Source organism: Hipposideros armiger, unplaced genomic scaffold (assembly GCF_001890085.2).
Source record: "Hipposideros armiger isolate ML-2016 unplaced genomic scaffold, ASM189008v1 scaffold_186, whole genome shotgun sequence".
NCBI lineage: Eukaryota > Metazoa > Chordata > Mammalia > Chiroptera > Hipposideridae > Hipposideros > Hipposideros armiger.
Genome location: NW_017731536.1, coordinates 549,315 through 575,325, shown reverse-complemented (window position 1 = coordinate 575,325; position 26,011 = coordinate 549,315). Strand labels below are relative to the sequence as shown.

General features: G+C 46.9%; 1 protein-coding gene across 1 annotated transcript in view; it reads left to right on the top strand.

The window, feature by feature from the left end:
* LOXHD1 (lipoxygenase homology PLAT domains 1) overlaps positions 1–26,011 on the top strand; it is a 158,805-nt gene that overhangs the window by 120,237 nt on the left and 12,557 nt on the right. Inside the window, exons 31-40 of the mRNA XM_019652717.1 lie at positions 2,033–2,242; positions 2,368–2,503; positions 4,444–4,652; positions 5,503–5,688; positions 8,716–8,843; positions 11,124–11,241; positions 12,140–12,314; positions 13,872–14,057; positions 22,590–22,760; positions 25,538–25,676. Coding sequence (XP_019508262.1) covers positions 2,033–2,242; positions 2,368–2,503; positions 4,444–4,652; positions 5,503–5,688; positions 8,716–8,843; positions 11,124–11,241; positions 12,140–12,314; positions 13,872–14,057; positions 22,590–22,760; positions 25,538–25,676 — 1,658 coding nt within the window. The remainder of the gene's footprint in view (positions 1–2,032; positions 2,243–2,367; positions 2,504–4,443; positions 4,653–5,502; positions 5,689–8,715; positions 8,844–11,123; positions 11,242–12,139; positions 12,315–13,871; positions 14,058–22,589; positions 22,761–25,537; positions 25,677–26,011) is intronic.

The window sequence follows — 26,011 nt, the reverse complement described above, 5'->3', positions numbered from 1 at the left end:
CATTACAACAAAAATCTCCTCTCCATTCTGCCCAACCCCTTTCTCTTCCTTTCCTCCTGTTTCGACGTCTCATCAGGGGAGCTGGAGCTACTGCTATCTCAGTCATGATGATCTGTGTGACTTTAAGTTCACTGCTGAGCATCTAGCTTTTAGATAGCTTCCATTTCTCTAATCACTTGCCCCAGAATCCAGGAGTTGTCCTTGACACCCTCTCCACTCAGCACCCCCTCCCCACCCACATCCAATCAATCGCCAGGTGTTGAAGATTCTCCCTTCAAAATAACTCTCAGGTGAGCCCTGTCAACTCTGCCTCCATTCAGCCCTTCCTTATCTCACCCCACTTATTGGATCCGCCTGACTCCCTGCTCCAGGTTCCTGAAATCCAACCCATTATCTGGGCTTCCGCAGTTAACCTATTGAAAGATGATGGAGTCACTCCCTCACTTATACCCATCCCAGATCTGGCCTGAGTCCTCCATGGGATTCACAAAACTTCATGGCTGGGCACCAATTTCTAGAATGCCCCACACTGTGTCCTGTGTCCCAATCTTTCAAGGCGTTTTTTCTGCATCCATGTACATATGCCCATAGAAAATACATAATGCTGTTCTGCGGTTTTAATTTTTTACATCGAAGGCATCATCTTATATGACTACTTCCTCAGTTTGCCTTTGGCGTGCAACGGGATACCTTGGAAGTCTTCCGTGTCGGGATATTCAAACATAGATGGAGCTGGCTCATTCTTTTTTAACCACCACACACATAACATTCTATACATGGTATTGACATAGTTATTTAGCTGTTCCCCAAGCACTGAACACATAATGGCTCCCAATTTTCCACTGTAAAAATTACCCTGCAACAAATATCCTTGTATACATGTGAAGGTGTCCCCCCAGGACACATGCAAAGCAGTGGAATTGCTGTGTCATAAGATGTGCCTATTTTTGCTCTAATGAACTCAGCCAGTACCCCAAGGCCTGCATGGATGCACACCTACCCTCAGCCATGTACCATTCATCGGCAGATTTTTCAGCCCATAGACTGACCTGCCCTGACAGCCTGGAAGGCCCAATACCCCCATCTTCAGCTTAATACCTCACCTGGAGAGTCCTCCCAGACCTGCTTCTAGTCATTACACAGGTGGCTACCTACCACCTGGCCTGTCCCAGGGAGCGGCAGAGGACATTCTATCATGTTAATCTCTGGGCTCCCAGCCCTCAGCACTGTGACTTAGCACATCTTTCAGAAGAAAAGTCGGTGCCACCCAGGGTTACCTGTCCCTCCTCCTCCTCAGGCTCCTATCGGCCACATTCAACCTGTGTTTTGACTCCGCTTCACCCAAGGCCTAAAATTCCACATCTTACTGAACAATTCCAAAAGTATCCATGCACCCAAGAGTGGAATGTCACTTTGCTGAAGGTATAATCAGGAACACAGAGAAGGGCTTTCTGTCACCCCTCACACAAAACCTTCCTCAACCCCCATTCAAGATGTTGTCCCCGGACCTCTCCTCAGCCTCGCCTGTGCCAGAGCCTCTCCTGTCCCTGCCTCCTCTCCTGCGGCTCTGCCAGCTGATTCCTCTGACTGCCTCCCAGCTTCCCCACGGAAATTTCAAGTCCTTTCCCATCATTCAGAATGATTTGACCTCTTTAATAGCTCTTACCCTCCAGCCTCTCACTAGAACTCATGCCAATATTCAACATAAGTAAGGATGTCCAGTTAACCAGGACTGGGCAGAGCACTCTCGTCTGTCCCACCCCTACTTACACAGCTCATCAGGGTCCATCTTCCAAACATCCACAGGGCTTATCCCAAGAAGAATTGGACTGCAAAATGGGACCATTGTGGAAGTGAGAACGTGGAATGCCAAATACTCTATGTTAGACCTACGGAGTCCTAGGTCTCCCCAGCTAGGAAGGCCTGTTTAGCTCAAGAGTTGAGGGGTCTGGAAGGTACTAGATGGATAGGGTTAAAGTGGGTAGAACTGGGGAGCGTCCCTCACCCAAGTCCCCACATCTGGACATTCCAGTCTGACACCTTCATCATTGAGGCTGCTGACCTGGGCGTCATCTACAAGATCAAGCTCCGCCATGACAACACCAAGTTGTGTGCAGACTGGTACGTGGAGAAGGTGGACATCTGGAACGACACCAACGAGGATGAGTTCCTGTTCCTGTGCGGGCGCTGGCTGTCCCTGAAGAAGGAGGATGGGCTGCTTGAGAGGCTTTTTTATGAGAAGGTGTGTGCAAGCCAGCAGGGGCTTGGCTCAGCCATGGCCTGTCATCGTCCTCATACCTGGGGGAGGCCCCGTGGGGCAGAAGGTGCCAGAGGTGTAATGGGCCTGGGTCATGTTCTTCCGGACAGGAGTACACTGGGGACCGGAGCAGCAACTGCAGCAGCCCCGCTGACTTCTGGGAGATCGCCCTGAGCTCCAAGATGGCAGGCGTCGACATCGCCACAGTGACGGGGCCCATGGTCAACTACGTTCAGAAGGGCACAGGTAAGCCAAGCAGAGGGCTCGTCAGAGGAGGAACAGGCACCTGGAAGTGTGTTTAAGCTATTCTTGGACAGGCCATGCATCTGCCCCACCATCATCTGACTGAAATCTAACATCTTACAACTTACACACAGCTTTCACACCTATTGCCTGTTCACATCCCCACAACAACCCTGAAAGGTGAGAGGGCAGGGATTAGTCCCCTTTACAGATGGGGATGCAAAGACTTACATAAGTTAGAGTGGTGATGCCTTTAATCCACTGATCCAACACCAGGAAAGTACCATTGTAAACTCTGCCCTTACCCAGACTCTCAGGGCATAGAGTCAGCTGAGAGGACCTAGGACGTCTCATCAGACAGAAATCAACAGCAGTAATATAAATCCTTTGCCTGCTAGTAGAGCATCACACAAAGGACTGAGCCATGAAAACTTAAGGCATGATGTGTGTATGTGGAGGTGGGGGAGTCCTGAGCTGTTTTTTTGGAGATTTAGGTTCCACTTCTAGTTCTGACAATAATACATGAGGCCTTGGACAAGTCACTCTTTTGGCTTCCATTTTTCCGTCCTTTATAAAATAATCTCCCGACAGGTGGATTTTTCCAACCAGACTTTTGAGATAAGGCAGTTTCGCATTTGTCTATTGGACATTTCGATGCACTGCCTTTCTGTTCCTTTCTCTTAAATATGCAGCATGACGACCACTATCTTCCCCTCCAGGAGACAACATGGTGGGTCTGTGGGGTTGAGCAGAGGAAGCTGATCATTTTATACTCTACCTTCTCACTATGTGAATAAATGACAGAACCCACAAGAAAGTGCCTCTCCTTAATTAAGCACTGTGATCAACTGTGCTCTCTTTATAAAGGTTAAAACAAGGCCATAGGCAAGTGCAGAAAAAAAAACAATGCAGGTAATTCCATCCAGGAAGGTCTAGTTTGGAAACTTTTCAAAGAGATACAGATTGTGTAACCTATAATCCACTACACCAAGGCAGTGTGTTTCAAGCTACCGAGAAAGATGAGCCGGGAGAAGGGGTTCCTGTTTATATCAATTACTAACTACAAGTGACAGAGACCTGGAGATAGTGACTTCAACAAGTTAGGGATTTTCCTTTTCTCTCACATGAAAGTCTGAGAGTAAGCAGTTGGTACTGATACAGCAGCTCCTGTGAAGTCATAGAACTAGACTCTTTCAACTTCATCACTCTGGCAGCCTCACAAGTGCCTTCCATCTTAAAGGTTGCCTATGGTTCCAAGATGACTGCTGGAACTCCAGCTAACACATCCACACTCCAAGCAGAATGAATGGAAGGGTCAGGGCCAAAAGGTGCTCGTACCAGTTGAGTCAAACCCTTTAAAACAAATTTTCCCAACACCATCTGCTTACATAGCATGACCATCCCTAGCTGCATGGAGAATAGATACTGGGTGGGCAACTAGAAGTCTACGCCACACTACCTGAGCAAGTTTCTATAATGATTAATATAGTTTAATGGACGAATATGGGTGCCTTCTAGAACTTTCATTTACTATATTACATCTATAATACTATTTTATTATTCTTCCCTAAATTTCTATTTTCTGTAGATCTTGCTTTTGCCAACCTCGTTTTTGCTCCGGCGGTAAGCTTTCCAGGCATCCCCTGTACTTAGGAAAAGATTTTTGTTCTTACCCAACTTCACATGGTGCAGCTAAGGTAATTGGTCCTAGGGCTTTTCGAAGTGGCAAGGATGCCCTCTTTGCACTACACTTGGGAGTTACCAATTCCCTCACTTCTTGGAGAGTAGACACTCAATATAGATAACACGCCAGTCTGGAAAGCTCCATTGCACTTTGTCTCGGAGGCAGGGAGACAAAGTCTCCGAGTTTCGTTTCCAAGTCTACAAGCCTGCCCTGGTTCACCTGGCCCGTTTTGAGGTGGGGCTCCCATGATCTCTTGCAGTTATTCCCTACTATGTCTCAGTCACCACTGGGATGGACAAGGATGCAGCCACCAACAGCCGGGCCTTCGTCATCCTCATCGGGGAGGATGAGGAGTACAGTAATCGAATCTGGCTGGACCACCCCCGAGGGAAGAAGGGCTTCAGCTGCGGCTCTGTGGAGGAGTTCTATGTCGGAGGCTTGGATGTGGGCGTCATCAAGAAAATAGAGGTGCTGGCCCCTGGGGCCTCAGGATGGTGACCACCCCCAGGGAAGGAAGGAGCTGACCTATCCACAGGTAGAATGAGGAGTAGAGGGTGGGCAGAGCAACGAACCTGAGCCTCACCTCAGAGCAGGTAGCGGGGTAAGACCTCCTGTCCTCTGCCATCATTTTGGATGAGCCGCTCACCACTGCAGGTCCCAGTTTTCCAGCTACTCAATGAGGATGCCTTGTGTATTACTTTTCTACTGCTGTGTAACCAATGACCCCAAACTTAGTAACTTAAGACCACACAAACATATTATCTCACAGTTTCATTGGTCAGAAATCCAGATGTGAGTTAGCTGGGTCCTCCTCCCAAGGTGCCACTGGGCTGAAATCAAGTTGTTGCCAGGGCTGCAGTCTCATCTGAAGATTGGGGTCCTGTTCCAAGCTCACTGGTTGTTGGCAATATCTACGAGTATTTCCTTGTGGTTATAGGACTGAGGCCTCCAGTTCCTAGAGGCTGCCTGCATTCCCTGCCATGCTACCCTCTCCAAAACATGGAAGGCTAATAAAAGGTGTTTTCTGCTTCAAATCTCTCTGACTTCTTCCATCTCTGATGTCTAGACCCTCTTTTAAAGGGCTTTGCCTGATTAGGTCAGGCCCACCTAGAATATTCTTGATTAACTCAAAATCATCTGATTAGAGACCTTAATGATAACTTCAAAATCGCTTCCCCTCATGGGAAGGACTTGGGTCACTTAGTCCAGAGAGAATTGGAAGAAAGCACTGAACGGGGAGGCCGCAGGATGCTGAGCAGAGAGGGCTTCCTTCCCAGTTGTGCCAAGGTCCTCATGGTGCCCATGTGTCCCCTCCCAGCTGGGCCATGATGGAACCGCCCCGGAGAGCTGCTGGCTGGTGGATGAGCTGTGTTTGGCTGTGCCCACACAAGGCACCAGGTACACACTGCGCTGCAATTCCTGGCTCGCCAAGGAACGAGGAGATGGCTTCACCTCCTGTGTCTTCGACCTCCTAGATGCCACAGTGGTGAACATCGGGGTGAAGGTATAGAGGGGCCTCTGTGTGTATGCATTGAACAGCAAGGGCACTGCAGGTTGGGGTTGGGGAACGGTGAGGAAATGGGAATGAGGGAAGCAGGAGACTGTTATTGGGTCATTAGCAGAGGCTTCAGCCTGGCATACCAGCCAGATGTGCTTTGCCAGGAGACTCAAGTCTCTTCTGGTCTACTACAGTGTGACCTTGGACAAGTCACCTGGACTCTCTGGGCCTTGGTCTTCTCATATAGCACATGGAAACAATGCTTCCCATTTTGTTCCACATAAGAGCTTAAGAAATAATGAGACCATAAACAGTCCATGAAGAGCTTTGCAAAGTTACAGCTCTACATAGGTGGGCAGAGTCGTTATTCTCCAAGGATGCTCTGTCAACACCAGTAGGACGGGGATGGGGACAGATGGCATTTAGGATTCTCTGAGCCTTTGAGTCTCAGAGTGCAGCGAGACCTGTCTGCACAAGGCCCTCCTTAAGTGGAAAAGGCTGGAAGGCAGAAGCTCTGCGCTCTTGTCCCAGCTCCACCTCTAACTGGTCAAATGACCTGGGACAAGTTGTAGAGACTTGCAGGTCAGTGCTGGACAGGAGGCAGGATGGCTGGGTGCTGGGGCCCAAGGACACATGGCCAGTTGGTCGCCCAGGGGCCTCTGGTTCATGTGACCCTGCAGGTATTTCTTTCTCCCTGAAAAGCTGTGGGGTAAACAGAAGGCTCCAACCCTCACCTCTGTCCCTGAATCCAAACCAATTGGCTACTAGATTTAGGTCAGAAGCTGTCCCACAAAGGTGAGAAGGAATCGCCCTGCACCTGAGCATGCCCTGCCTATACTACATATTGAAACAGAAGGAAGAGCTGAATTATGGGCTGTGAAAACCTTGTCAGGCAGGAGAGTGGATGCCTGCCCCTCCCCTGCTTGAAAGCCAGAGGGCAGAACTTCCTGCAACTAGACAGCCTCAGCCTTTCCTGCTTTCCTCAGATATCTCCATTTGTGGCCAGATGGCCGGTGTGGATGAGCACACCATTCATCCAGGGTCCTCTGTCTTGACCCAGTTCCCAAAGTGCACGTGGGCATGTGTGTGCCTGTGTGTGTGCCACCCGCCCCCCAACACACATGCACACCCCGCTCAGTGCAGCTGCAGCTCCCTCTGAGCTCTTCAGTCCATGGAAATCCGGACTCACATCCCTGTTATTCATGTTACAAAAGAACACAGGGTTGTCACTTGACAAAGAACCGCAGGGTTCTTTGGATTGGCCATCTCCCCAGGACGTCGGATATCAGACCGGAATCACAAAGCCCTGTTTCTGTGTCTCTTTCTGGAAACACACCTGTGACATAAAAAGAGATGTGTCTGCATAAAGGAGAGAGAGACACACACACAGAGAACATAGGAGTCTGGAGGCACCAGCCTTACGGGGCCAGTCTCCTTGGAGCCAGAAAGCACTCATTTTGATCATTTTATTTTTTATGCCTGTCTGGGTAAGAGCAAAAAAAAGCACCAGGTTCCTGCTTTCATTCTCAATAGCTCTGTGCTCATCACAGATGCCCTTGTTAGATGGTCTAAGCGGATTTTCCTGGTAAAGCAAGAGGTTCTTCCATTACTCTCTCAGCTAACCTGTCCTCTGAGCCAGGCCTGAAAATACTACGTCTAACCTTGTGCAGTATCATGGCGAAGGTTCTAGCTGCTGCTTGAAAAGCACCCAGTACCCAATAGGCACAACATCGCTATGATGAATAACTTAGGTTCTGAGCTCTAAAGCTCCTGGTTAGTGAGTATACCAGGCACCTGTACAGGTGACAACACCATGTCGCAACCACAGGGAAAGGGAAGGGCCAGGTATGTACGAAGGAGGTAGTTAGCCTGGCATTTCCTCGGCCATGTGTGCAAGCCTCTCCTGAACCATTTTGCTACTAATGCTTTTGGGAAGCATTATGTCCATGTGCTATATGAGAAGGCCAAGGCCTAGAGAGGCTAGGAGACTGGTCCAAGGTCACACAGAAAAGGCTTGAGTCTCCTGGCTCCTAGCAAAGCACGTCTGGCTGGTATATAAGGCTGAATTAGGGACCTAATTGCTAGTCCTTGAGCACCGGGTGAGGAGGAATGGCATAAGAAGCCAAGACCAGAAGACACTCCAGATCATGGATAAAGATGGCCCCTCTTGCCACGAGGCTGGATCTCAGAGGAAGAACCAAGGCAGGGGCTTCAGTGAGGGCACTGTCCTGGGAAAGGCAGGCTGCCCCCTCCTCCTCCTTTAGTGGGGAGAGACAAAGGGTATATATCTTATTTGGGGCAAGCCTCCAAAAAGGAGCAACATCCCAAACTCAAGTGAAAGATAATCGGATAGAATATGTGATTGTCCCACTTCACAAGTGGGTGGAGGCAGAGCTCCCTTAAACATCACCTCTGAAGTGTCCCTCACTCACTGATGCTCAGGGTGTGTGTTGGCTGCAACATGAAGGAGGGACAGTCACCCAGAAGAACTGCTGCTGCTTCTTGATGCCACACCACATGGCAGGTCCGGTGTCTATAGCTCTCACAACTCTGTAACGTGTTTATCCCCATTTCACAGTGGATGGAGCAGAGGCTGACAAGGGTGGGGCATCTGTCCAGGTTCAACAGCTAGCAGGTGGCACATCTGGGATTCAAATGGTACTGTGGATAGCTCCAAAGGCCACCGTCCTGCCACCACATTCAGGACTAGATTGCATGGATTTAGGCTGGGGTTCAATTGACAAAGAAATCAATTAGCCCTGGGGCTTTCAGTCATGTTTCTATTGCACGTGTACTCTCTATCAGAAACAGAACTCTCCTCTGGTGCTGAACTGGGTACAGTGGGGGACATAGGGTGACAAAGCCTGACTCTTGCTCTCTAGTCATTCACCATTGATTGGGCAGGGGAGGGGGTGCTGTTTTCAGAGCCACAGAGACTAGAGAACATGTTGTGTTGCCCTGGTGAGAATAAGGCAAGTCAGTGGGGTTGATGGGTGAGGCCAAGGCTCAGGACTCACATCTTTTTCATGGCAGGTGCTCCACGAAATGACGGTGTGGACAGGTGATGTGGTGGGCGGTGGCACCGACTCTAACATCTTTATGACCCTTTATGGCATGTATGGCTGCACAGAGGAAGTGCAACTGGACAAAAAGAAGGCCAGGTATCCGGGGGCAGCCTCTACCCCTTGCCCTTCCACGCACCCAGGCCTCCACCCTCTAGCCCCACACTGCATTCAACCAGGTTGCTTCCCTCACATCCCCCTCAGGCCTTGGAACCTTCCAACCTCCAACCTTTTGTCCCTGTGATTCCTCCCTCCTGAATTGCCCTTCAACCACTCTTCTGTGTCTCAAGATTTTTCTCTTTCAAGGTCCAGCTCAAATCTACCTCCTCCAAGAAGCCTTCCTTGATTACCTGAGCACATAATCGACCTATCCTCCCTCCCTTCCTTCCTCCCTTCTTCCTTCCTTCTTTCCTTCCCCGCCCCCTTCCTCCCTTCTTCCTTTCTTTCCTTTCTTCTGTCATGCAAAAATGTTTATTGTAAGGTCTATAGATTACTTGATAGCATTGTGTCTTTGGGAATCTCCTGAGCCTCTGGAGTGGTCCAGGGTTTGCCCTGCTCATCTACTCAGAGGAGCCTCTACTCAGCAGCTGAAGATGTGACATCTGGGGAGTGCGGACTTTGGTTGTTCCTCACTTGCTTGCTATTCTGATTTTCTTCTGTTCCCCACCCCCTATCAAAGGCTGTCCTCCCCAGCAACCACTCCTACAGAGTCTCTGTGCCCGAGAACAGCCTGAGGCTAACCAGGCCCAAAGCCTTAGGCTGAAAAGGCCACTATTTTACAGAAGAATTTTAGGCATTCCAAGATATGGATCAAAGCCTGACCGCTTCTCCAACAGTAGCCCCTCAATGTGGGAGTCCTACTGTGTGTCAACTGAGGTGTCTTGAGGGGTTCTGGGGCAGCAGAAGGAGGTGGCTAGTGAGTCATGAAGGGATGAAAGGCCAATGAAGGGCTTTCCCTTTGAATGCGGGCCTTCTGCCCGGAGGAGAGGAGGTCCATCCAGGTGTAGGTGGGGTTTAGTCCGTAAATAAGGGTGAGGGGGCAAAGCAATCCACTCTTCAGTCTTCTAGAAGAAAAGCTTGTTTCTCCCTCTTTCCGAACATTTGCCCACCATAAAATCTCCATAAAATGGAGATACTTGGCTAAATGCGAAAGGTGAAAACGCAAGAGAAATACAAAGCCAAGAATTCTACAGTTCCTGTGATCTGCAACATTGTACACCTGGCAATGAGTAAGGAATCAAATGAGTTGTAAGATTATTTGAGAGACTCTCCAGTATGTGATAGGAGCTTGACAAGGGAATTTGTGAGTGCCTCCTTCCGGTTTCTGCATGACCCGAGGGGCACACTGGGCTTAAATGAGAGCAGGAGGGATTTAGGGCCGACTTTGGGGAGAATGTTTTCACTTCTAACAATCATAAAATGCACATGAGCAAGTTATCAAAAAGTATTAGACTGCACTGCTGTCCCTCCACTGCCTTTAAAGACTAGGAGTAATTAGTTCTCGGTGTGCAATATTTGCAGTCCCAGGCCTCACTGGCTGCGGTCTCTGTTTTTAAAAATCTGTCTTGTATTCAGGAAAGCATAACAATTGTCATGCAGTGTCATATCTTCCGTGCCACCTGCATTACCCCCAGGGGCTTAGCAGCAGCAGCATCTGGAATCAGTCAGCAATCAGTCAGCATTGAAGGTCACGTTATATGTGCCACACTGTGGGGAGAGCAGCAGGGAATAAAGATAGAGCATCTCTGAGAGGATGAGGTCATTCAGCAGAAAAATTGTAATAGCAACAAAAGCAACGTTACCTTCGACTCACCTGCCACTTTACAGCTATTAGTAGCATTACCCAAACTAGGGCCACTGAGTTCAGTTGTGCAGAGTACCTTATGTGTTTTAAAAATGTGAACAACACCATGTAGAATTGTGCAGTTCATAACCTGCCCCACTATTCATGGCAACCCTGTAAAATTTTCCAGGTAGGAAATTTTTTTTTTAACATTTCAAGTTGATTTCACATTTATTTGATCCTTGTGACACTTTTGTGAGATTGCAGGGCTAGTGTCATTCTCCTCAGACTACAATGAGGAAACCCAAGTCCCAGGGAGGAGATGGGACTGCTTAGGTGGCTAGAAGAATGAGATTAGGACCCAGAATTGATAGGTCTTGATTCAGGGCCATTCCTACCGGTCAAACACACTTCACCTAGTATTTTGGGAATACATCTGCAGTGCAAGACCCAGGCTATTAGAGAGTCCCTGGTTGCTGAGAGAGAGCCTGAGTAAGAGCCCGTTCTCTCCTCACCCTGAATCTGCTTTCAGGCATGGCCTGGTCCCCTCCCTGTGGCCGGCTGCCCTTCCTCATGCCTGTCCTCTCCACCCGCAGATTTGAGCGGGAACAGAACGACACCTTCCTCATGGAGATCCTGGACATCGCTCCATTCACCAAGATGCGGATCCGGCTTGACGGCCTGGGCAGCCGGCCCGAGTGGTTCCTGGAGAGGGTAAAATGTCCGCCCCCTCGCCTTCCCGTCCACCCACTGCTCACCCTTCTTCCTGCTCTTTTCGGTTGTCAGTGGACCTTGATAAAGTGTAAATGTCACCTTAAAGGGTTATTACACAACCTGGCCTCTACCATCCAATAGGCTTCTTTGATATGAATTAATCAGAAGACATAGTTTTATTTATTTGTGTCCAGTCAAAAATGGAATCAACTGCCAGAGAATACAGCATGCACTGTAGCGTGCAGAGACTAGGGCTTCTCGGAGGGAGGGAGTTGGGAGGGGTGAGAGAGGAGCAAGAACTGGAACAACGAGACTCTAATAGTAGGAATTTTAGGCGGGACAGTAAGGGAGCTCTTGGTGGGCCTGTGATGACTTAGATAGGGGCTGCCTCTTTCTTGGGCCTCTACTCCCCCCTGAATCAGTCCTCTCGTCCCCCATTCCACCAAAGGCCATCTGTCCCAAGTCCCCTCAGGCTCCTACTCCCCTCTTCAGCCACTAGCAGATTTTTCTTGAGCCAACAATATGGTGCCCACGCCAAGGACAATCTGGCCAACTTCGGTACACTATTCCCAGGTGTTCACGGCTGACCGTGATTTGGTTGGTCCATTTTCTGTCATTCACGCAGCCAACATTTCTTGTGCACAATCTTGGAAACATGTTTGGACAAATTACCCATTTCCAAATCCCCAAACAAGGGTAGTCCTGGCGAGGGGTTCAGAACCTGTGCAAGGCACACAGGGCAGGGGTTTTGTGCTGGAGGGGGCCCATTCCACACCTGGGTCTAAGTCGGAAGAACTCGCCTCAGGTCTGGGATTATGGGTCCGAGAGGCTGCATTAGCAGGTAGAGGGTCTGGTGGAGGTAAGGGAGGGCGTTCCAACACTGGCTCCTCTCACCCAGATCCTCCTGAAAAACATGAACACTGGAGACCTGACCATGTTCTACTATGGAGACTGGCTGTCCCAGCGACAGGGCAAGAAGACCCTGGTGTGTGAAATGTGCGCCGTAATCGACGGAGAGGAGATGATGACGAAGACGACTTACTCCATCTCAGTTAAGACCAGTGACATCCTGGGTGAGTCAGAGGGTCCTCCCATCTCCCGCTCCTACCTCACCCTACTCTGGCCCTTCCTCAAGTTCTGGCTCAGGCCCTGGGCTCCAGTCAGGGCACTCTTCCTTAGATAGCCTTCCAAACGTTAGTCAGGCCAAGTCCTTTCCACAGTGTGTCACTTTCTGTCTGGACAAAAGTAGTTCCTCTCAATGACCAAATGAGCTCTGTCCCTCCTACCTCGGAGAAGTGGGGAAAACATTATCAAGCAATATGATCAGCACTTTGGACGATGGAGCATGACTCGGAGTCCTCTGTCTTCCTGCTGCCTCCTGATGCCTTTCGCCCAGGTGCTGTGCATCTGTGGGTCCCTTCCCACATCCCTGTGCTTGGCAACCATCTGCTGTGTGCCAGCTTTGGCCTGAAGTCATAGGATGGAGATATGACCCTGGGCCTTTGTGGGTCTGACATTCTAGTAAAGCAATGACAGTGAGGTTCTGTCAGCTCAGGTGCTGGGGAACCTAGAGGAGGGCACCTTACCTAGCTGGGGACCAGGCACAAGGGTCATAAAGGCCTTCTCAGAGGTGGTGCTAACGTCCAGTCCAGAAAGACAAACAGATGCTACTGAGGCAGACAGAACACTGGAGGAAGGGCAGGAAAAGGACTAGTGTACACAAAGGCCTGGAGCTGAGATGGAACACACTCATCTCGGAGGCAATACCTCCTGCCTACCTGTACCAAGCCTGTACTCCAGGAGCTGTTGCAAAGAATCTGGCAAACTCATTCCCACTCATTGTAAGTGGCTAGCGAGGGATTAACTTGCTGTCCCTGGTAGGTTGCATTTTCAACAGAGAAGCCTTTAGCCAAAGAAGTGAAGCTCTCATGGTAGGATCTCAGGCGTAAGTGATGAGTCAGTAAAACCGGTAAAGTTTGTTTTTGGCATCTCCCTTCTTCCTTTTCTCCTCACAGTGGAGCCTTTACTCTTTTTGCTTAAGTTCCAAATGTCCACATGTTTTCAAGCCCCTCCATCCCCTCCTGATGCACCCGCAGAAAATAACTGATAAATTAATTGATAACCACAGGGCGTGTATCAGAAAAGTTTCACAGAGTCATCTCTTCCAGAAGTATTTTTTTTAACTGGGATTAATATCTCTATTTGGCTTAAGCAAATGATATGAACTCTAGTGTAGCATGTCAACCAGAGGTAGATTTGGGGAACATCCTTCTGAACCCATGGTATGTAGGAGGGAGCCTGTATTTCCAAACTGTAAAGGCAGTCTACATGGCGTGCCTTGTAAGTATGGGTGCATTTCCCCATAACGAGATGAATTCCTGTACTGAACCATTCACACTTGCTAACTGGGACTCCAGTTAGTGCGCCAGCATATACAGAGATACAATGGCACAGAGATACAATGAAGGATAAAGTCGCAGACCCGCGAGTCCCAGGACACTGGCCTCGTTGACTCTGAACTGCCCATCTGCACTTCTGGCTCCTCCAACGATGCCAGGGTCAAGGGCAGAGCAGGAGAGCTGTGTTTCAGAGAGGCCAATACCCAGAACCCTTGTTTTGTGCACTCCCAGGTGCAGGCACCGATGCCAACGTGTTCATCATCATCTTTGGGGAGAATGGGGACAGCGGGACCCTGGCCCTGAAGCAGTCAACCAACTGGAACAAGTTTGAGCGCAACAACATGGACAAGTTCAAATTCACTGACATGCTGAGCCTGGGCCACCTCTGCAAGCTGAGGGTCTGGCACGACAATAAAGGTAGCTCCCGCTCAAAGTCAGGGTGGGAGGGAGGACAGGCCTCAGCTCTCCACCTGAGCCACTCCCCACCTCCCTAAAGCATGTCGGCCCTGACCTTTCTACCTTGGGGGAGTAGGGAACTGAAAACAGCTGATTTCCACCATTTTGATGCTCCCATCAATTAGAAGAGCCAGTGTTTCTGGACAAATTTTAGAGATGAAGCTTAGTTCCTCCTGCTTTTTCCCAGGGTGATGAGTGGTTCTTAACTTTCTGTGACATTGGAGCCTTAAGTCTTCCTAGTTCAGGCATACAAATTAAGAAAAAAAAAAGGCTATATCACCAAATTCAATTCCCATGGATTTTCTATAAAGGGCTATGCTTGTTTATTTAGAATAGCAAGTCTAAAATTAGTCAAATTCACTTATAAATATAAATGATGGAATAGGATATAAGCCAAGTGAGAAATTTATTTTTAACTTCAAAGTACCTAAGGAGACTTTGTCACATTTGTAATCGTGATGAAGTTCATGTTCTTAATGTCTCTTTGGTTATCCTTTTGTTGTCTTCAGGCCACATTGACAATTTTTTTCTAGCATTGGGCCTTTAAGTGCTATTTTATTTAATTAGAGAAGAGTTAAATACTAAATTTCACCTCCTCGAAGCATTTCACCTCCTTCTTAATTCATACCACTCTAACTCAGCCTTCTTGTCCTCCATTGAAACTAGCCTCCACAAAGCTATCCGCTCACAGCCTTCTCCAGAGTTTTCTGAGTCTCCCCTATGAGTGGCCCAGAACTGTCCTGACTGTTGTATTTGTCCTCACTTTTTCTAAGCCTTCACAGAAGACCAATACACCTGTCATGGTGACCGATTAAACCCAACTTGGCAGTTTGAGACCTCGCTTCCTAAAGGAGCTAGACTGTTTTGCTTTAACATAGGTTGAACAGTTAAATCTTTTCCAGAACAGGAAATAAATTCATAATGGGCACAGAGAAAATAGTCAGTCTTCAAAGCAATACAATAACGAATATTTGCACAGCACTCCACAGTCCTCAACTCTCATTGTATCCACTTAGTTATTCGTTTAGCAAACATTAAAGTGTTCATTACCTGCCTGGTGATCTCTTAGGTACTAATGATACAAACATTTGATCTTTACAACAACTTTGTGAATTACTGCAGCACTGTATTACCTCTCTTTCTTACTACCAAAAAATATTGAGGCTCTGTGAGGTCTGAATGTCTTACTTAGGGCCACACAGCAAGAAAGGGATACAGCCAAAACAAATCCAGGCCTTCTAATGCTTGGCCTGATGCTTATCCTGGTACACAATGTCGTGTGCCAGCCCATCCTGCCATTGTCATTCTGCACCCTGACCTAGCCACTGTGTCCGTGGGCCAAAGAAAGATGAGGAGATGAGGGCAGTTTCTTCTATCTCTGTTGACTGTGTTCCCCATACATGTTTGTTATCAGGGTGTGGGGATGTGTCTTACCTAGAAAAGGCTGCTGCGGAAGGGGACACTTCTTCCTCACGTGCCCATTCAGGTGTCATCAGTATGAGTCTATGAAAAGAAACATATTTATAGGGCGTTCTCAAAATATCCCTAATGAATCTCTCCTCTTGCCCAAGAAGGAAACAAAACAAAGACCTCTGAATTATTTCCCACCCTCTCATCCATTATGATAATCTTAGGACTAGTAGCAGGGTGGCTGGCAGTTGAAAGCCTGACTTAGTAACAAGGGTCATAATCATTAAGGCCATCTTCTTCCCCCAGCAAGTTCACAAGATCAGGATGAACTGATGCCCATGACACCCAACAAATGGATCACTCAGTCAAGGCAATCGCTTCAGTGTTTAATTGGGCTACCAGTGGCTCAGTAAAAGCAGTGAGCCCCATTGTATGTGTGATCACAAGCCTTATTAGAAGGATTTGACAGATTAGATTAATGGGAGTGAGGTGTGTGTGTGGGAGGGGAGGTCTGTCTACCCTAACATCCATGCATACAGTCTGCGATTACACTGTCTACACCAGAGGCAAACCATTGTTTAGGAAGCATATTCCCAGGAAGTATGTCCCTGCTGTCATCACAAAGAAATGCATTGTATCCATGAGCTCCCAACTCTCTGCCTGGCTACCAACACAAACTGACAAGATATTAGTACTTTCGAGGGCAGAGGGGCAATGCAGCAAAGAATCTGCCTCAGGATTTGCTGCTGGACAGAAAAGCATTTAAGGCCACTGGGCCAACATAAAGCGCACCAAATCAGAGTGCGGACCCATCAGAAAGCCTGATATCAGTGGGGTTAACTGCAGCAGCTTAAAGTCCAGTGAAGCCAAGTGGTCCAGAGTTATAATTCTCAAGGTGACAAACTCATTGCTCTTAACTCTGGCAGCTGGGATCTCCGTAGCTCTATGGGCAGTTCAATGGTGATTGCGGCTCAGAAACCAACTATATTCCTCTAAGCAAGAAAAAGAGTAAGAATCTAGACCTAAAATCATCAGAAACTAGCTTCTGTTCTGATCCTGGACTTGTCATATAATTCCAGCCACTTGGACCCTTGCCTTGTGACCTAACTCCCACCATACACCCTCCCATAATTTCATCTCCTTGCTTATGATTAGCAAACTCTCTTATGTCCTCACCTCCTCACTGAAAGTGCTTCCTACTGCTAGAACCCCCTCCAGGAACAGTCGTCATATTTGTAACTACATATTTATTCTCTGTCTCCTTTACTTGACTATCAGCTCAAGGACCGTTGCCTTCTTCATTGTTCTCTCCCTAATGCCTATCATACTGCTTGTGGTAGTAGGGACTTAAAATATTTTAATAGAATTTATTCATACCTTTATTTTGGTCTCTTAGATCCATCCCTGCCTTTCCATGCCTCAGTCACAGGGAACCCACATCTCTCTATAATCAGAGTTTTTCCTTATGCCTTAGTATTTTCAAAAATTGAGTCCACGCCATGACCCCTTTGTGGTCATGACTAAGTCCTCTAATACTGCTGCCCACATCTGACACTGATTATGAGAATATCTAGACTTCCTCAGTTTTCTTGATGTATTTTTCTTCTATGCAAAAACACGACAGTCCTTCTTTCTGTCTCATCACTGTCAAAACCCTGAACGACAAGAGAAGTGGTTCAGCACCACGGACAGTTCTACACAGCCCAACTGTGTCATTTGTTGCTACTACGATGGATGGCAGGGGTACCAAGCTCTTCAAAGAGTTCGATTCCTCCTTTGGATAGCCCAAGACTATCTGATTGCCTTGGCCCCATAGTGGCCCTTGGACTTAAAGAAATCCTGAGCCATTGATATTATTCTCTTCCCTTTATAGGCAGACAAATGGGCCTCCTTCCCTTCAATCAGATATTGGATCTAAAAGCAGGACCTATCATTGGCAGGGAAAGGAACACTTCTGTATCTTTATTGAACCCAGGTGGTTGGGATATTAGGGTCGGGAGAGGGACAGGAAGTCCAGGTTGGGTGCCTAATTTCCTCTTTGTAGTAGCTTTCTCCTCCAGGGATGGAGGAGAAGTATTAAATGTTAATATAAGCTAAGACAGCTAAACATGTCCTTAAGTGCTCTCTATGCCACATTTTTTCATATTTAGCTTTAAAATATTCAAGCTACATTATGCTTCCTTTGCATAGAAATTTATGAGGACAAATATATTTTGTTTGAGAGTCTTCCACAAAAAAGTTGTAGATCCTGAAAAGTGACTGTATAAGTCAGGTTACAAATGTTTAGTTAACTTAATAGCATAGCAACCTTCTCTTTTCCTGAATCTCCCTTTCCATCTCTTTTTGTTTATCCAGTAGTTATTTTTTTATGAAAAATTTTAAACATGCACGAAAATGAAGGGAATAACAAGTATAATGAACTTCCAACATACCCATCACATAGATTCAACAATTATGATTTGTGATACCTGCTTTACCCTTTTAGTTTTCTTTCTTAATTTCTTTTTGGTTGCTGGAAGATATAAAATCAAATCCTAAACCTCATGTCATTTCATCCCAACATATTTAGTATGTTGCTTTTTTAAAAATGGACACTTTCTTATGAAATCACAATGCCATTATCACACTTAATGATAATTTCTTTCTGTCATCCAATTTCCACTCCATAGGCAAAGTTCCTTAATAACATAAAAAATGTCTTGGTACTTGTGACTTTGTTTGAACCATTATGCTCACAAAGTCCACACACTACATTTACTTGTTATAGCTTCTTCGCCTCTTTCAATGCAGAGCGGGGCCTACTCCCTTTATTCTTCCATGCCATTAACTTGTTGAAGGAACTGAGTCCAATGATCTATCGAATTTCCACATTCTGGACCTGTCTGTTTGCTTCTTCGTGGTGTCATTGCCTCTTTGTTGTCCATATTTTCTATAATCTGGAAGTTAGCTCTCAAGGTTTTATTAGATTCAGGTTCAACTTTCTTTGGCAAAAATACTTCACAGGTAGTATACAAAGGTCTGAAAATTAAGTTCGCGAACTTGTTGCAATGACGTTGCTAGCCTTTTTTGATATCAGAGAGATCATTCATTATGAATTTGTACCAACTAGACAAACAGTTAACCAAGTTTACTATTTGGAAGTGCTGAAAAGGCTGCATCAAAAGGTTAGACGACCTGAAATTTTTGCCAACAATTCATGGCTCTCGCATCACAACAATGCACCAGCTCACACGGTACTGTCTGTAGGGGAGTTTTTAGCCAGTAAGCAAATAACTGTATTGGAACACCCTCCCTACTCACCTGATCTGGCTCCCAATGACTTCTTTCTTTACCTGAAGATAAAAAGGAAATATAGAAAGGAAGACATTTTGATGATATTCAGGACATCAAGGGTAATACGACGACAGCTCTGATGGTCATTCCAGAAAGAGTTCCAAAATTGCTTTGAAGAGTGGACTAGGCACTGGCATCAGTGCATAGCTTTCCAAGGGAAGTACTTCGAAAGTGACTGTAGTGATATTCAGCAATGAGGTATGTAGCACTTTTTCTAGGAGGAGTTTGCGAACTTGTCATACCTCATACCTGTGTACTTCATATTACATTACAGCAGTCCACTCTAATTGATGTTCACATAGAATAGTGGATCCAAGGGTCATCAGCTTGATTACTCCATTGTAAAGTCCCCCCATAACTCTTCATCTAATGACTTCATCCAGTGGTGACCAATTAGGGTTACAAATGGTGATTTTCTAATTTTCACTTCTTATCCACTTACCAGCTAGAATTCTGTTTTAAAAAAATTATCCTTCAGGCTATTTAAAGTATGGTTCATAGAGAAAAATCAAGATAAATGATTAATTCTTCCCCTTAGTTCCAGTTACCAAGAAGCTTTTATAATAGTGAACAAATTATAACAGTGTGTTTATTTTCTAATTTATCTTGCTCTTCTTCTTGCTTCTTCTGAAATAAACTCTATTGTTAAATGAAGAATTTTTTACCACAAAATGAATTTATATGTTTTCTTTTAGTATAAATGCATAGAAATACAAAGAACCTCATAAATACTCAATTTTATTCCCATGACATTGTTCAAATAGGGAAACTGAGACATGGAGATATTATATTATAATGTGTTCAGTTTGTAAGTATGCCAAGACTGGAACCCAGGTCTGCCAAATACAGGAGTGTCACCCTTGGCATCCTAGCTCAGATGATGTACATATGAAAGTGTTTGTGGAAAGATAATAACTAGATTCTTACATTCCTTTATAGCTAGGGCTCTGTGATGGCTCCATATCTCATTTCAAACCATCTATTGATCTTATTTAAGAAAATTGGTTTACCCACCTGGATCTTTCGCTTGCCAAAGGTTATTTTTAGGGGAGTTGTTTGGAGAAGTAAATTAGCTATTTATTCAAAGAGTATTTTCAAGGGTTTGTGCTGGAATAAAAAGCTGATGGTTCATAATAAATATAATTTATCAATTCTATGTTTATTATTGAGTCAATATCCCTGTGATGCAATCAAGAGGCCATAAGATATGGTTCCCACATCTTAACATCCTACTGGAGAAGTTAAGCACATACATAAAAATCACCATAAAAGAATTAAAGCATGATCATGACCTTAACAGCAAAGATTTCCAAAGCCATCTCTGCCCATGGCCAAGTGAGTGGACAGACAGTGAATGCTGTGGGCCTGGAGACTTGGAAGGGCTTCATGGAAGAGGTGAGGCCTAAGTTGTCCAGAGGATAGGTGGGAATTTAAAGCAGATTCAGAATAGCTTGGCGCCTCCATGAGGAGAGAAGAAATGCAAAAGTTATGCTTAATAAATCGATTTCATGGTACGGAGGATTTACATAAGGGCTCTTCCTTATTGAGGTAAGAAATACGGTGAATGGAGTCAGGTCCTAAATATTTAAAAACAGAGTTGGGCTCTTTTTATTCCATCAGATGTGGAAAACCACTACAGAATTGCAGATAGTAGATGGCATGATGAAATCCAGGGAGTACCCAGCAGTCTCATTCCCATAGAGAGCCTGCCATCTCTTGCCTGGAAAAATTGGGGCCCCACACTGGTTCAGTTTTTAAGTGTTTTTCCTACAGTAAACTTTGGAACATTGGGGATAAAATAATCGATTCTACTAGGACAGCCCATGTTCCCTAATGGGGCTTTGAATTATTCCCCCCGCTTCATAAAATGTTGCTACCAGTGCCATTCTTCCTTGTTCTTCCCTATTCAATAATAGTACACATTCATGCATTCAACAAACATTTATTAAATAATGTGCCAAGCACTATTCCAGACACTAGAACGTGGTGGTAGATAGATCAGGCAAGATTCCTGCTCTCGTGGGGCTTGCAACCTAGTGGGAAAAGACAGACAATATACAAGAAAATAAAAACACAATCATTTCAGATTGTGACGTGTGTATATGGCAATGTGATGGCAAGTAATTGAGGATGAAGAAGCTTCTGTAAATAGTATGGTGAGCAGAGGCCTTCCCAAACACAGGAGATTTGATCTGACACGTCAATCGTGATACAGGCTGAGCATTCAGAACCCGGGGCATATTGTTCCAGGTAGCCATGAAAATAAATGCAAAGTTTCTGAGGCAAGATTGGATTTCATATATTATATTAAAGCACTAAAACTCCAGTGTAGATGGGTATAGTATGTGAAGTTGCAAGTAAATGATTTCAAGGAAATGAAATCAGAATGGAAAAGGATCAGGTGAGCAGTTTGTATTTTATTTTGAGAGTGATGGGAAGCCATTGAGCAGCTGGAAATGTGTGTCCATTTTTGTGTGTCTCTTTGTGCTTATAAGACTGTTGGTTGAGACCAGCAGCAGGATCTACAATTGTTGCTTTGGGCACTGTCTGATCCTTGAAAAAGACTTTTTGGTGGGGACAGTGGGACTACCCCCACAGCCCTGTGTGGCATGAGAGGGCAAGATGTGAGAGCAAAGAATATACATGCCTTCCTGGGGGGGATAAGGGGGGGTTGCCTTGAGGACATATTATGAGCAGCAAGTGTCACCACCATAACCTATCATGCCACTGGGATTTCCCCTCACATGGAGCCCTTTGGCTTTCTGAGCTATCAAGGACATTGAAGGATGAAGAATAACTGAACCAGTGCATGGTGCAAATAACCTGCAGCCATCACCACAAACACATAGTAATTCATACGTGGTAGCTATGATTTGGGAGGGACACTTCTGAGGGAAGCCCTGTTAATTACAACTAAGCAGCTACATGTTCAATATTAGAGCAAGATGTGTCAGGTTTAGCAACATACCCTAAAGAAATAGCAGCTTCTGGTTCCTCCTAAAACTGTCAAATAGCAAAGTTTCTTGAAGTCATATAACACATTCATTCAGCATTCATTGAGCAACAGCTACATGCCAGTTGCTATGGGGAAACAAAGACAAATAAGACCTGGTCCCTGCCTTCAAAGGCTCATGATCTGGGGGACAGAGACACATGTAAACAGGGTGGTCAGGGCGTGGCCAAGGCAGGTGTGGGATACTGTGGGAGCCAGAAGGGCACCTGATACAGGCTGAGTGGGCAATGGGGAGACATCAGGGAAGGCTTCCTGGAGGGGGTGATGCCTGAACTGGTTCTGGAAGGATGATGGGTGTGACCTGAGTGGATACTGGTGTCAGGAAGTCATAGGATTCATCCTTCAGCTTCATGAACTCCAAAAGGTCTACTTCCTGGGTCAGAGAGCCCATTGTGAATCTGATAAAGCTATAAGCCCTATCCCTGGTAAAACGTCCCTGTATAATTATAACACAATTTCTCAGGGCCCATAGACTGCTTTAATTTCACACATAAATCCTCTAAGAATTCGTGAACCCCAAGTTAAGGGTTTGTAAAGAGAATTATATTCTCTGGGCTAGAGGAACCCTCATCAGAGGTCATCTAACCCAACCCCTCATTTCATCAACAAGGAGACCAAAGCCAAGAGAGGATGGAGAACTTGTCCGGAGCACACAGCCAGGGGGCTCCGGGGAGTGGAAGTCTGAGAGGGGGAGGAGAACACATGCAGCTCCAGACCCCATGATCTCTTTCCCACAGGGATATTTCCTGGCTGGCACCTGAGCTACATTGACGTGAAGGACAACGCCCGGGACGAGACCTTCCGCTTCCAGTGTGACTGCTGGTTCTCCAGGAATGAGGGTGACGGACAGATACTTCGCGACTTTGCCTGTGCCAACAACGAGATCCATGATGAGCTGGAGGAAACCAGTATGTGGGGCGACTGGTGGGCTCAGCCTGGCTGTGATGCCTGGGCTGAATCTCCAATGTTAAATGAGAATTAGCTTAGGAAGGAGGTGGGAAATGGTGCTTACAAATCTGAAGAAGAGACTGTGATCGCTGGAGGAGAATCAGATGCTCAGTGAAGGAAATTCTGTTGAGGAGGTACATAAGTAAACACCCTAAATGTTCCTTGATGAACCTGGGTTGGCAAGGAGATTGCAGAGGGGAGGTGGCACGTGTATTAGTTCCGGAAGGATGCATGTGAACTGGAGATGGGAGAGCAGGGGCACAGAGCCCAGGAGACTCCAGATTGATCCGTCTTTACTAGGAACCTGCAGAGGGCAGCACGGCACTCTCCTATGCTGCTCATAAGGGGACAGACAACCACACCTGTGTCCTCAGGTGGAGTCTCATCCTGGGGAGAACCAAGGACTCAGCTGGAGCTAAGCATCCCAACCCTCAGCTAATTTTATCTGACCATTTGGCAAATACTTACTGAATACCTACGACGCGCCACGGCCTATTCTGAGTTCTGAGGACACACCAATGAATAAAACAGAAACCTTGCCCTTGTGGCACTTATATTCGGCACTTACATTTGTTTTTAATCTACCTAGCTGTCCTTGCTTAGACACCTTACGTCTCTTCCTTACCCTCAGGACCCTCAGGGGAAAATGTGCTGCAACCCATATGCCCTCCACCTGCATCATTTTTCGAATCGCCTCCCTGAGTTCATCGTAGTGCACATGGAGGTTCCTAGCACTCCCTGCCTCCTCTCCTTGGTGCTGACAAACCATTTCCTTAGCAACACCCAGGATCCACTTTGAATTCATGGGTGCCTGGTTTGCAGAACATGCCTTGCCCTCTGTTAGGAAGTAAGTTGGCACAGTGGGGCCGCTCTCCATCCTGTGATGGCTTCTAGCCCCTGACAGTGGCTCAGCCATTCCACACGCCTCTGGAGGCCCCGCCCTTCTCCAGGTGTCTGGTGCTCTCTAGACATCTCTTCCCTGTTGTTGGCTACCTGCCTCTGCCCTGATTCATTCTACCTTTTTCAGGTAGCAGAGCTTCTCCTTGAGAGAAGTCAGGAAGCCAAAAGGGTTGCCGCCCGCCCGAGGGGCTGGGATTGACATGACATTGAGCTGTAGGCATAGCCGTCTCTTATCTTAATTGTTTGTATCACATCTCAGGAGATAAAGGCACAGAAATAGAGCTATCCCTTTGGATCCAGAACCCTAAACCCTCACAGATTCATTTACTACAGCAAAAGCAACATGCATAGGGGACATTCCAAACAAACGCTTATTGTGTCACTCCGGGTGCTCGCTCCATCCTTGGCCTGGCCCCTGAGGGGTGGGGCTGGGTCGCATGGACTTCAAGCCCCTCTCACATCCCTCAGGATCTGCCTATGCTCCGTCTTCCGCCTTGAACATTCCTCCATTTTCTGCCGAGCGTTGTCATGGCTCTTCAAGCCCAAGGCTAAATGATGCTTCCTCCATGAAGCTTCCTGGGATTAGCCCATTCATTCATTCATTCATTCACTCAACAAATATTCCTTGAGTGCTTCTGTGCCAGGCACCGTTCTGGGCACTTGAGAAGACCCTTGCCCTCATGGAGGTTACATTCAGGTGGGAGGGGGAATACAATACACAATAAAATGATAAGTAAACTACATAGCATGTTAGAAGGTGTTAGGTGATAGGGACAAAAGAAAATAATAGGTAAGGCAGGCTGGGAGTGCTGCGGGGGGTTGGGGGCGGGGCGGTCAGGTTGCAATTTTAATTAGGGTGGTTGGAGCAGACCTCTGTGTGAAAGTGATCTTTAAGTAAGGACTAGAAGGAGGTGAGGGAGTGAGCCAAACCAATATGGGGTTGGTGTGGGGGAGAAAGCGGGAAGAATTGGGGGCAGAGGGGACAGTCAGCCACTGCAGAGCTCTGAGGGTAGGAGCACGCCTCAGGGCTCCAGGAATAGCACAGAGGCAGAGTAGCTGGAGTGAGTAACAGAGAAAGTGCTAGAAGATGAGGGAGGGAGCAGGGAGCCAGGTTTTCCTCTCTCCCCACAGTACTTCAGCCTTTTATTGCAAGCTTACTATATTCCGTCTTCTGGCATAGTCAGTGTGTGTGTCTAGGGGTAGAAATTGAGTTCTAGTGTTACCCAGAGTCTAGCCCAGTCCTGACACTTGGCGCCCACTTAACAAATGTTGGATGGATGAATGAATGCAGACATGCTTGAGGGAGCTGCAGGGGAGGAGGCTGTGATGCTGAATGTGACACCAGAGTGAAAACTGACCCAAGACAGGGAGTGGGATCGCTGGCTAGAGAGTTGAGGCTCCCCTGGAGTTTTGCCTGCCTGGGGCTTTCCCTTTCCTCGCCCTAGTAGCTGGGCCCCACCGCTCCTCCCTTCTCTATAGGATCTTCGATTTGCAGCTCAGGGACTGATCCACCCCTGAGAGCCAGGCCCCAGCATCTCTTGGAAACGTCCTGCTTCCTGGAAGTCGTAGTGTGGCTGGTGCTTCACTCCTAGCAGCTACCATGTTTGCCAGGCAAAGAGGCTGCTACAATAAATAAAATGGGAACATCACACTAGCCCATAGGTCAGGGCAGGTTCTATTTCTAGTGCCTCAAAGGTGAGGATTTTAACCTGCTCCCCCACCTCAGGCTGTGGTCTAAGGTCACATGCAGGACCTGGAGGGAATGGCCGCTGTGCTGCTGTCCTGACGGTGGGAGCTGCTTCCCTCTGCTGACCCTCTCCCACCCTCTCCACTGCAGCCTACGAGATCGTCATAGAAACAGGCAATGAAGGAGAAACCAGGGAAAATGTCTGGCTCATCCTCGAGGGCAGGAAGAACCGATCCAAAGAGTTCCTCGTGGAAAATTCTGGCAAACAGCAACAGCGGGTCTTTAGGAAGTATGAAGAGGGGTACCCACAGGGGAGTGAGGGTGGGTAGGGTGGGTAAGAGAGGGACCCCAAGGATCAACCCCCTGGGTAGGGGGCCGTAAGCATAGTAATGGGCCTAAACTGCAAGCGCTTATTGAGTACCTACTGTGTGCTGTCCCCATGTGACCTCCTAGGGATGCAACAGGAGATTTATAAAAAGGAAAGCAAGGGGGGACTGCCATTTAAAGAGAGCCCCTATAAGAGTCTAGAACTTAATTATTCCAACTACTAAAAAAACAGGGATAATTATGTAATGTGATTGAGATGCTAATTACCACTACAATGGCAATCATAGTATAATCTAA